This window comes from Prionailurus viverrinus, chromosome B2 (assembly GCF_022837055.1).
Source record: "Prionailurus viverrinus isolate Anna chromosome B2, UM_Priviv_1.0, whole genome shotgun sequence".
NCBI classification, from domain to species: Eukaryota; Metazoa; Chordata; class Mammalia; order Carnivora; family Felidae; genus Prionailurus; species Prionailurus viverrinus.
The window spans coordinates 37,863,019-37,875,692 of record NC_062565.1 but is presented as its reverse complement, the minus strand read 5'-3'; the positions used below and the strand labels follow the sequence as shown (position 1 = coordinate 37,875,692).

The window sequence follows — 12,674 nt, the reverse complement described above, 5'->3', positions numbered from 1 at the left end:
TTGACTTCAACTCAGGTCATGATCCCCCCAGTTTGTGAGTTTGAGCTCTGCATCGGGCTCTGCACTCACAGTGGGGAGCCTGCTTGGGATTCTCTCTGTCTCTCTCTCTCTCTGTCTCTCTCTGCCACTCCCTCACTCATGCTCACTCTCTCCCTCTGTCAAAAATAAGTAAACTTAAAAAAAAAGACCACATCTTCCTACTTTAAATTCTATCGCCTTTCCCCAACCACAGCACAAGAGTAGTAGAAGAATAGCCCAGTGTTCCCCTTTAAAGCAGATATTCTCCAATCATTTGAGGGAGGGGGAATTGCCTGACAAGCCTGTGAAAAACTCAAGGCACCTCTGCCCAGGGATGCAGGGGACGAGTTAAGGGTGTGACGTCAAGACCCAGAGGTCACTTGGGCCCCAATTCCCACTGCAGTCAAAGGAAGCCCTAAGATCCTCCCAATCTCCATTCCAGTCCCTGAACACCGTGGGCCCCTCCCCACACCATGGCTTTCCTCTCTGTTCCCTATGCAGGGAGCAACACCAGCCTCCATTTCTCCAGCCCCTGCTCCTCAGTTTCTTTAAAACCGCCTTAGGAGGAATGTTTCTTGAAAAGCTCTCAGCAATCTGACCACACCCCTTCTTTCGCTTTCTTGCAACCATCTACACCATCTGCACCATATTACCACCAACACACTGTCTATGAGTATTCACCTGCTTTACAAAGTAAGCTTTGACCTTCCCATACCCCCCCCCCCCAGTGCTTTCTATCATAAGGTCAAGAATAATAATTTTTTTCATTTATCTGTAACAGTCACCATAGAAGAGGGTTGTCAATAGAGCAGATACTCAGTACTTGTTGACAGATGGTCTACTTCTCCAGTTGACTCACTGCCTAAGTGGATAAACAAATGTTACATTTAAACAATGAAATTCTTTCCAGAGAAAAAGCAGTCAGGATATAGAGGGGTCAAAGGGAAAATAATGGCCTCTTGGATCCTTTTCACCTCTTTCTCCTGGCTATTGCTCATTTAGGGATGGGAAATTATTCTCTGCCAAAGTATACACTCTTAGAACCTGGACCCTGCCCCTTATCTCTAGAGTATCCCCCTGCTTCAGTCCAACACCGCCATTTTAAGTGCATAAACTCTTGGATTGTGGAGTCTCTTCAGGGTACAAGCTCCATGTAGATTAGGTAAAAATAAGTACTTAACTGGACCTGACCTAGTTGGCTAACTAATAAAGTCCTCCTGACAGAGAACCGAGGCTCCCCTACAACCCTCCCTTTACCTCTGATCCTTACCCAGCCCCTGGGATTCTGGGTAAAGCAGCTCCTCCTGGCCATCTGGTGCCTGCCCCAGCTTCCCATTCATGAACATCTCCAGCTCTTCTGAGCTGCCATGTGCATTCATGGTTTTCAGTGCACATCCCAAGTCATGAGTCTCCCCAACTGCCTTTTTCTCTTGACCTCCTGAGCCCATAGGTCTGACATCAGTGGTTTGCTGGTATTCATGAGATCATTTCCACTTGGCAAATGATTTTCACTTAGCAACACAGCATGCAGAAGGAGGTTTCTGGAGTGGGACAAACCTGGGATCAAGTTATGGCTTTGCCATTTTGCTACCTGTTGTCTTGGGGTCACTTTTAACCACTTTCAATTACCTTACCCATAGAATGGGCCCAATACTACCTAGTTGACAGGGTCACTGTGAGAATCAAGAGAGACAACCGATGTAATCCCTCCAGCACATACAAAGTTCTCGATAAGCATTAGCTTCCTTCCTCCACCATCACCACCAATGGCAGTGTTGTGAAGATTAGTTAATATCTGTGAGTTCATATTTATGAAGCATTAAAAGTGCCTATCACATAGAAGACACACAAAAAATAATTTTTCCCTTCTTTTTTTGCCCCCAAGGAATGAATATGAGCATATCCAAACTTCATTTCACTTTTTGCTTATTTCCAAGCCAGAGAAACAGAATCTTATTTAAATATACATGCATTTCATGGAAGGTGCCACTAGGCTAGAATGGGTTCTTTTTAATCCTCTTTTAAGAATATATCAAAATAAATTTGAGACGACAGTAGAATCCATTTCTAATTTAGGCACAGATAGAAAACCTGCCTCATTTTTCAGACATAGGGCATGTGAGCAGTGCTCTAGCCATTACCCCCAAATCACAGACTGACATGAGAACTGAACTCATCAGGGTGGAAGCCAGTCAATAGGACCCTGTTAACCGTGGCCTTTGGAAATGGTCAGGACACCTCAAACTCAGGGAATCCTGTGTTTTTCAGATTCTGCAGAATTTGGCACCTCTTACTAAGCTGAAGAGGAATGCTACCTTTCTGTTCAGTGGTCCTCTCAGTCAACTGCCCTTTAACTCAAAGGGCTAGAGCACACATGTCCTTCCACCCAGATTTCCAGTGTTGGCCCAAATATTGGGCATGGAATTGGACACCAAGGCTGCCACATCTATGGACTGAAATCGATGGAAAAGACTCCATAGATCCAGTTTCGCCTGGCAGCAGGAGCCACAGCATGCTGTCTTATTTAATGGAAACGTTGCTGGCCTCCAGATTCCTGAGTTAACTCCAAAACACAGAAATGCCAACATGACCCAGGCTGTTCTCCAAGCTCCATGCCTGTGTCTGTCCACGAGTTTTTCTAAGCAACCCACATGGGCACTTTGTCCTGAATGAGAACACTCACAAAACAAAAACCCCAGAGAAGCTGGGTTAGGAAAATGAAGGTCTTCTGCAGATGATCTTCAGGACCATTCTTTAAAGGCTTTATGTTCCTGCTGGAAATGGGCCACTGCCCTCAAGCAGCTGCCATTCTTTCAGAGCCTCCAAGCCTGTCCACTTGGTTGGCACACTGGGCCTTTCTGCACCCCCTCAGGCTAATGTCCAGGATGCAGCTGAAGCAGGGGGGTGAATCAGACATGGTTACCAAGACGAAAGAGAAACACAACTGGCCTCGAACACTGCCCCTTAATTCCACCCAGCCCACATGGTCTGCACTTCTGGGCCGGTGAGGATTGCTGGTGGGATGTGTGATTTCTGGCACCAGGAGTCAGGAACCCATTTGATTTATTTAGATGTGGTGCCACTATTGGGTGGGTCTCCTAAGGTTTCCGTGGCTTTCCACTTCAGATTTTCCCTTTACTCCACTCCCTAGAGCCCCTGCCAAGCCTACCATGCTTCAGCCTGGTCCAAGCCAGCCCTAAGAATCTACTAATTAAAGGTTCTCCTTTGACAGCTTTCATGTGGCAATTTAGGAAACTCCAAGGCAAGTCCTCATCTGGGGACTTTAGCCCAGGTGGTATCTTCTGGTTTGAACATAGGCCTTTAACCCCAAGGCCTTGGGCACCAACTCATTTCAGAAGTGTCAGTCAAAAGCGGGAAGTAGGTTGGGCAAGTGTCCTTGGTCACCCCAAAAGATCTACTCTTGGTCTTCACATCTGCAGTCACTTTGGCCGTGGCTAAGTGGTTTCGTCTTCCCCTCATCCTCAGATTCCATACCCTGATGTACCCGCCCAGAAACCCCTCAAATTGTAGCTGAGCTGCTCCTGGCCCTTAATGTAAACAGAGCCATGGCACATGGAACTGCTTGCTGTGGTGACCTCCATCACCCAGGCAGTGGGGAAACATGGACAGCAGGCTTCTTGGCATCTGTTCCCAGACAGCCATTCTCAGTGATTCTGGCACTCGAGGGCATGACACGGCTCCCTGGGGAAAGTCACCTGCATGTCCACTCCTAAGGTGGTAGAACTAGGCTGTTACTTTTACCTGGAAGCATAGGAAGGATGAAAGTAACAGCAGTTGTCATTTGATTGGGTAATCATCCGAGAGCCACCTGTTATAGGAGATGAGTGACTTCAGCTGTCTGACAATGTCTTCGGTGAGGGTGAGGAAGGAAGGTGGTTCCCACTTCCCCCATGCAGGGGCTACATATGCGCCATCTTCCACATAACTTCCAGAAACCTCCTCCTTCCTAAATGACAGTGTCTTCCCCACAATGGCAGGGAGGGAGGTAAAGGCAATATCTCAAATGCCCCTTCTAATCTTTCTGGGAGATGATGGTCCATTTCTCTTTATAAAGATCTTCTAGCACCTCCCCATGGTGCTAGAAGCTGGACTGTATTCAGTCCAGTATCAGTGGGCCCTTTGCTTTTCATTCTAGAAGCTGCTGACTTGTCCCTTCACCCCAGAGTTTCTGGCTGTAGCCACCATTTCCTTTCAATGGCCCTTGGGACATCCTTGTTCCAGGCACCATTCCCAAGAGTGCTGGACCACTGACCTTTCCTTCATTTCCCTCCTGACCTTTATGTTTCATGCTGCCTTGATAGATTATCCCTTTTTCTCATCAAAATTCTTCATCTCTCTCCCTCATACTGGTCCATTCATTCTAACTTCTCTACACACCAAAGGATGGAATTCTCTTCTATTATATGGGGATATTTTTGTGTATTTCACCTCCATCAACATTTACTGAGAAATTTCAATGCATGTAGAACCTTAGATCAGATATTCTACAAAACCACACTGTATCCCTGCCTGTTGCTTCTCATTACTAGATGCATTTCCATGTTCTACATATTGTAGGCATTCATCATACCACTATCTCAAAGCCAGGTCCCTCACCTTCTGTTTTGAAAGCTTCCTCTCCCAAGCCACAGATTGTGTAATTATCCCCCACATCCAGCTTCCACCTTGTCTCAGCCTTGAATGTCCCCCACCCAGCTCTGAGCCTTCTTTTGCTTTCAGTCCCAAACACTGTGATCTAAGCCCCCTTCCCCTCAGAATCCACCCCATTGCTCACTTTTCCTCATTCCCTGGTGGTTCTTCTTTTCTCCCCTTCCTTCTTCAGTCAGAGGGAACTGAGGCACCCCAGGAATAGGTGTCTTTCCGAAGGAAAATATATTTTTGGCTCTGACCAGGAAATCATTTTTCAGCATGAATAACACAACTCTCCATCATTTTACTTTTGTCCATTTTTAAGCAATAGCTTAAGCAGCAGTAGGTTGTTTGGGGCAGCCAGGAAAATGAGCTCTGGCCCATGTGCTCCAGACTAAAGGAAATCAGACAGCAGGCCCAAAGGCAGTAGCATAAACTCTCCACTTCCGATGTTTTTCCTTTCCATTTGGTTTCCATGGGACCCTGTGTTGGGGGCGGGGAGGGCTTCCAAAAGTACGGATGTGTAATCTTTAGCAAAATAAGGAACCAGGTTTCAGGATGGCAAAAGAGAGAATATTAAGAAATGGGTGAGGGACCAGTACCTAAGAATTTTGTATGCCTAACATTTTCAGAAGCCCCACTCCAAGGCTAATTTTGAGAGTGCCTTATTGTCTGCCATTTCTACCTAAGTGCTGTTCATAATAAGTATCAAAACCCACAAGAGGTTGTACCTTTAGGGTTTGGAAGTGTTTCCCATCCCACTCACACCCTGGAATTGTAATGTCGTGTTTTGGGGACTGAGACTGAGAAACTCCTCTTCTTTAGGGTTGGTTTTTTTTTTTTTTTGTCTGTTTGTTTGTTGGTTTTTGCTTTGTTTTGTTTGAAATTTTATACTGCCCCATAATGTTTTATGTGCTCTCCTCGGGGTCTGAAGCAGTCCTGTGACTCAGCAAGCCAGCAGGCTTCTCTGAGTCATCCCTGTTTTCTGGGATTCGACACAGGGACCTATGATTGAAATTTGCTAAAAGAAACAACTAAGAGCTAGACATGGTCACGGCAAATGGAAACTTGTAAGGTCCAAAGCTTCAATGAGCAGCTGAGTCTGACAGACTAAACAAAGCTGGGGAGAAGGCACAATTTATCTTTTGCCATCACGCCTTCCTTTTCAAGCTCATATTTCCCCCATTTTGGCACCAGCCTGAGACACCATCTTATGTCTCATCTTTGCAGGACCTGTTAGCTAATTGTCAACAAATCATGGAGTTTTTCTTTGCTAGCCCTAAAATGGGGATGCCTTCAAGAGTATTTACATTTTTATAAAAACTTCTTGGAGTTGGAATCTCTAAGGGTGGGCTGTGAAGCATAGTGACATGTAGTGGGAGAAGGTGGTGTTGAATTTCTTTTTTTTTATAATTTTTTTATGTTTATTTATTTTTGAGATAGAGAAAGACAGAGCGTGAGCAGGGGAGGGGCAGAGAGAGAGGGAGACACAGAATCCAAAGCAGCTCCAGGGTCCGAGCTGCATAGAGCCTGATGTGGGGCTCGAACCTGACACCACAAGATCGTGACCTGAGCTGAAGTCGGACACTTAACCGATTGAGCCACGCAGGCGCCCCAGTGGTGTTGAATTTCTAAAATCACACCGTAGAGGGGATATACCTACCCAGAAGAATGGTGGTGGAGGGAGGAAGAGCAGTGAATGCACTTCCCCCATAATATCACAATATGCTATACCAGAAGGAAGAACATTAAGCATCTAAAACATTCATCCATCCATCCATCCATCCATCCATCTATCCATCCATTCATTCATTCAAAAGAACTGGAGTTCAGCCTACATGCCGGGTACCACCCAGGTGCTAGGAATACTGCAGCAAACAAAACTGCCTAAAACCCCTTGCCCCACAAAGTGCACAAATTCTAGAAATAATAATAGAACATATGAAGTAGGGACACCTGGGTGGCTCAGTCAGTTAAGCGTCCAACTCTTGATTTCAGCTCAGGTCATGATCTCATCATTCATAGGTTCGAGCCCCACGTCAGATTCTGTGCTGACAGCAAGGAGCCTGCCTGGGATTCATTCTCTCTCCCTCACTCTCTCTGCCCCTCCCCTGGTCTCAGTCTCTCTCTCTCTCTGTCTCTCTCAAACAAAATAAAATAAATACATAAACATTAAAAAAATAACATATGAAGTAAACTATGTAAATAGTAAAACAAAATTCATGATTCTCTTTTTTCAGTGATACTGTAAAGAAAATTCCAAGTTTTGGACAAGAGAAAACACTAATGAGAGTATAATCTCATAAGCAGACCTACTCTTACCAGCTCATTTTGAGACCCAGCCCCCACCTCCTCCCTCAGATAGACTTCCCCTGGAAAAACTGATCTAAGAGCAGAATTGACTCTAAAAGCTGGACCATCCTTACCCCTTTACAACCATTTCTTTAACCAAGCCTTGGTTTCCTCATCTATAAAATGATATTTGACCAGGGATCCTGGAGAAGGTTAACTAAAACAATATGGAAGGAAGCACTTGATACAGTGGTTAGCATAAAGCATGTAGGAAACTCATTTTATTCTCCCAAAAGTCATTCATTCCTATTGGGTGGCAGAACCATGCATATCAATGAAGTTGCCCTTTTAATGCACCCTCCTCCTCTGCCCCCTCCACCTGGGATCTTCTGCCCCCTCTTTCCCACCTGGCAGGTGCTGCCGGTCTCTCGGAATCCCTCCGAGTCTCCCTGATGGAGCTGACCCTCTTTGCTGTTTCCCAGCGCCGGGCACATGTCTCCCTCGTGGCAGGCAGCAGCTTCCGCTGTGGTTGTTCCTGTTCCTTTCCCCTTCATGAGGCTTTGAATTCTTTAAGGGCAAAGATCAAAGCTTTAACCATCTTGCCCAAGTGTGTATCTTGTACACAACCACAGTGTGTGGTACGTGTGTCACGTACCAACCACAGTGCCTTAGATAAAGAAATGCTGGTGGAGAGAATAAATAAATGGATTATTATCTCATTAGCTTGTAGTCACCCTGGTGCTCCAACTGCCTTCACTCTTTCTTATGCGTACATTGTGTGCTTCAGGGCCAGATCCTGCCATCTGGGAAAGCTGTTCTCTAAATCCTGAGAGGGGACACGAGGTGGAGACAAGTCTTCGGTAGGCGTCCAGGCCTCACGTTGCCTCTCCGCCTTCAGACCACAGGCATCCTCTGCCACAGCACCCTGGCCTCTCCCTGAGCAGACATTTAGGCATTTAGGATGCTAGCTGCCAGAATGATAGCCGTCCTGTGAATGTCCACTCACCTGAGCTCACCGCCAGCAGAGAACTCCAGTTCCGGAATACTTTCTCCGTTGTAGCAGGGGCAGGGGTGGGGGAGTCTGATAGTGCATTCCTGACCATAAGCCCACGACCCTGTAGGACCCCAAGCACCTCTTAAATCACCAAAAGATTGAAGTTGTTCCAGGGTAACTTTGTTGTAATGTGTACATCACCTGAATTTTAAGTCTTTGGAAACTGGTGACTCATATATACTGTGAGACGACATTGGGCCCAGATTTTTTAGCAAGACTTTTGAGATGCTCTGTAAAGTAATGGCAAGCAACCTGCCTGGGCTTATCTCCTCTTGAGCACCATGTCCTTTCTGCTCCCACCGCCCAGGCCCCGGCATACCTCTGGGAGGATGCAGTGGGGTTTGCAGGTGGTTCTAAGTTCATCCAGGACCTACTGCTGTAACAGTTCTATGAGCACTGCAAAACCTCAGCATGGTCAACCCACCCAGCTGTCAAGTTGGACTGTCAGCTCCAAAAGAAGGCAGAGCCGGGAGAGAAGAGGCCATGAACCCATCTCTTTCACTGCAGCTTTTCGAACAACCCTCCCCCCCACGCTCCTCCCTGCTACTGCCAGTTGGTGGAAGCCTTCTCATCACCTCCTCCGTGGGAGGCAATTTGGAGGATCCCGCAGGCAGGCTCCCATGTGGTCTCCGCAGAGCTTTCCTCCTCCGCAACCCCATTCCAGAGAGACTCACTCCCTCTCCTCTCCGTTCCCGTTTAATTTGCAGTGAAAAGCATACACTGCCAGAACTGGCACAGACCAGGGGCCGGGGAGAGGTATGGCGTGAGTCCCTTGGCTCCTGGTGGGCTCCACTGGATAAAAAGTGCCCTCCAGTTAATGTCTCTCATGCATCGGGGGCTCCTCTCTCCGAGTCTCCCACAAACCCATTCCCAGGCCCACCCGATTCTGGAGTGTGCAGGACAGATGTGGAGACAAAACTGAGATGTGCCCATTTGCTTCTGATTGGAAAAGGGTGGGGTGTCTTGTGTGCCTCACCGTTCAGACATTCTTCACGGTGCTATTTTTATCAACAGTAATCATTAAATTGGTGTCAGATGGGCTGGTCCCGTTCCTCACCCCGAGGCTGGGTGATGAGACTCAGCAGGGTTTTTCCAGGCAAGAGGAGATGTGGTATGTGGCCCATATGAATGCATCTCCAGAACCGGGGGCCTCATCGCGAACCCCTCTCACTCTGGAGCATGTTCATGTGGCAATTAGAACAAGGCTCGTTGTCACTCCTGGCTCATTCCTGACCTGATTCACTTAACAGACATATGATGAGCACCTTCTAAATGCCAGACATTGAACAAGGCACCAGGGATCTGCAAAAATGTAATCTGTACCTCCTAGAAATGTGCATGTCCCCAGAAAGGATTGTCATGTAAAGTGACAACTTCTACTGGGCTGTGCGTGTCACAGCTACATTGATAGGTAGATAGTGGAAAGAGGATTCTTGCTGCCTGGGCCTCAGGGAAAGCTTCGTGGGGTTGGTAACACTCAGCCAGGCTTTCAAGGGTACGTAGAATTAACCAGATGAAAACATGGGAAACAGGAACCAATGTTTGTTTTTTTTTTTTTTTTTTAATTTTTTTTTTTTAATTTTTTTCAATGTTTATTTATTTTTGGGACAGAGAGAGACAGAGCATGAATGGGGGAGGGGCAGAGAGAGAGGGAGACACAGAATCGGAAACAGGCTCCAGGCTCTGAGCCATCAGCCCAGAGCCTGACGCGGGGCTCGAACTCACGGACCGCGAGATCGTGACCTGGCTGAAGTCGGACGCTTAACCGACTGCGCCACCCAGGCGCCCCAGGAACCAATGTTTTTAAAAGAGGCATCAAACAAACAAACAAAAAACCTCCATAGATTCATCCCAAATCCAGCTGTGAATTCAGCTGTCACCTAGGGAGTCCCAGGCACATACCTGCACTGCCTCTTGCTCTGGGAGGCTAGGAGGAAGAGGGCTGCAGTGCAGGAATGTCACCTGCTCACTCCAAGGTCCCTGGCCATTCTGACTCTGGGTTTCAGAATCTGGCCCCTTAGCAGGGCCTAACAGTGAAGGGCTGGCCCATAGTGGTGATGGTGACACAGGACGCAGGAGTTAGATATGGACTAGGGGCCTCCATCACCATCTATTCCTGGATCTTGCAATGGAGAACCTCACCTCTGAGTAAGAGCTGAGGCCCCTCACTAGGGGCTTCAATGATGCATCGTTAGATGAACACCAAGAGCGGAATTTTCTAGATTCTATATCTTTCAGTCTGTATTGTACTTCTTTTAACTAAATGCCTGGAAATTCAACGTGAAATCTAACAGAAAACCAAAACGGGGCATAACAGGAAAACGGGGAGAAATGTGGCACTGAATGATGGCAGAAAGTGCATTCACAGATGTTTTCAGCAATCCAGGGCTTGGCGCTCTGGTTTTCATTTCCTCTGACCTGACATTCCAAACTCCACCCCCTACAAGTCACATGCATGTGCAGGCACAGCCCTGCAGGGTGCAGGGTGTCCCTGGAAGGGCCTCCTCGGTGGGTCGCTGGCCAGCTGGAAGAGCCTGGGGCCACCTGTCTGGTCAGGAGCCTCTCTGCCGTGAGCCTCTTGGAGCCAGGGCTGGCTTTGTGGTCTAACTAAAGTGACAGTGAAATTAATGGGATCCTGATGCTGTGACTGAGGCTATTTCCCTGTGTCTCCAAACAGTGATGAGAGAGGAAATGTCATTAGGACGACAAGAAGCTTTTGAAATCTTCAAGAGGGACCACGCTGACAGCGTTACCATCGAAGACAACAAACAGATTTTGAAGCAGAGGTAAGGCTGGCTCAGGGAGCTGCTGGTCCCCCAAGGCTTCGCCGGGCGAGCCTCAAAGAAACTTGCTACTACTCTGTCCTCCCTAATCTGTCCGACCTAACTCTGGAAGAGAGGCAAGACATGTATTAAGTTTCACATTGAGTTGTGTCCATGACTTTCCTACACGAGCCTCACCATCCCTGTACTGTTGGGGTAAGTCAAGGCCAGGGTCTGTGAGTGACGGAACTAACTTTGTATACCATTCTCACATCTTACATTAATTCTCATCTGCCTGTGACTCTGTTGATAGCATACTGTTCCAAAGACGAGAAAAGTCTGTAGATCAAATTATAGTCTTAGAACTCTAGACCCTCCAGGTGGTCTGGGGACGGTGGGGGAGGGAGGAAGTCCTGCACTTGATAGTCAAAGGAAGTGTACATGCACAGCAGAGGCTTCTGGTATGTTCTCCAGCCGGAAGCAGAGCAGGCAGCAGCATCTGCTGACATATTGTCAGGCTGGCCTCTGGACCCTTTAAAAAAAAAACTTAATGCTATATAACTTGTTTCATCTAATCTGTGAATTAGATGCATATCCTCAAACTGTAGCAAACAGAAAGACTGCCAGGTGCATGGGTCTAGAGTTCAGAAGAAAGAGTTCTAGACAGTGAACTTTTAAATTAAGTCACACGTGACTGTGGATCTTAGCACACAGTAAATTTTCAAAAATGATTCTTTGAATTGAAATGAGATCCAGGGGCACCTGGGTAGCTCAGTCAGTTAAGCGTCCAACTTCAGCTCAGGTCAAGATCTCATGGCTCGTGGGTTCGAGCCCCACATTGGGCTCTGTGCTGACAGCTCAGAGCCTGGAGCCTGCTTCCGATTCTGTGTCTCCCTCTCTCTCTGCCCCTCCCCTATTTGTTCTCTCTCTCTCTCAAAAAAATAAACATACATACATACATACATACATACATACATAAATAATAAAATAAAACAAAATGAGATCCAGGTTTGAGAGTTATATGCTTGTAAGTGCTTCGAGGAAGCCTAAGAAGTGGCCAAGCTCAGGAAAACATGTGGAGGCATAAGGGCCTAGAGGGCAGAAGCAGCAGGAAATCTCTAAAGGGCAAGGAGGGAGAGCAGGTGGTGGGGGAGGAAGGCTGAGAAGAAACATACAGAGAAGCAGGGGAGAACTGGGAGAATATATTGTCCTGAAAGCCGAGAGAGGAGGCGGCTCCATAAAGCGTGTTGTGGGTGGTGTCAGCCGCGACAGAGACAGAGGCAGGGGAGGCTGGACCAAGCGCACGGAGCAAGTGGGTGACTGAAGACCACGTGTTGGAGGGCTGGGAGTGAGCAAATAAAGCATGAGCGAACACGTGTTCAAAAAGTTTGTGATAGGTAACAAACATTCGAAGGAGGATAAGGGGAGTCACCTAAGGAGAAGGGAAGTTTGTTTCAGAGTGGGAGAGAATTGGCCAACATTGTAGGCCGTGGAAGCAAACCTGTGAAGACAAAGACAGACAGACAGACAGACCAGGGGAAGAACTGACACAGCAAGGCTTCAGGGAGATGGTCTGGGGAGGGAGACATCAAAGCTCTGGGTGAGGTGAGCCCGGAGAGAAAAATGAAGCAGAACGGGGCTGACGCTGATTCATTTAGAAAGGAAGGGAGAAAATTAAATATGGCCTGTATTTGGGGCTGGAACATATCCAGTCACGTAGGATGGGCTGGTTATCCTAGTGGTCCCATCTTCCTTGTGGCCACAGAGCAAGGGAATTAATGAAACTCGCACAAAGCTTGCTTCTGAAAAGGGCTTTTCCCAGCACTAAATCAGTCCTTTTACAATCAAGTGAAAAGTCAAGAGACCAGTCCACATGTTAAAAATGTCTGCGTCTGTTT

At 47.2% G+C, this 12,674-nt stretch overlaps 1 protein-coding gene across 5 annotated transcripts in view; it reads left to right on the top strand.

The window, feature by feature from the left end:
• KIF6 (kinesin family member 6) overlaps nucleotides 1-12,674 on the top strand; it is a 386,512-nt gene that overhangs the window by 277,600 nt on the left and 96,238 nt on the right. For all 5 annotated transcript variants that reach the window (XM_047860796.1, XM_047860795.1, XM_047860799.1 and 2 more), the window contains one exon: nucleotides 10,692-10,800. In XM_047860796.1, the coding sequence (XP_047716752.1) occupies nucleotides 10,692-10,800 (109 nt within the window). The remainder of the gene's footprint in view (nucleotides 1-10,691; nucleotides 10,801-12,674) is intronic.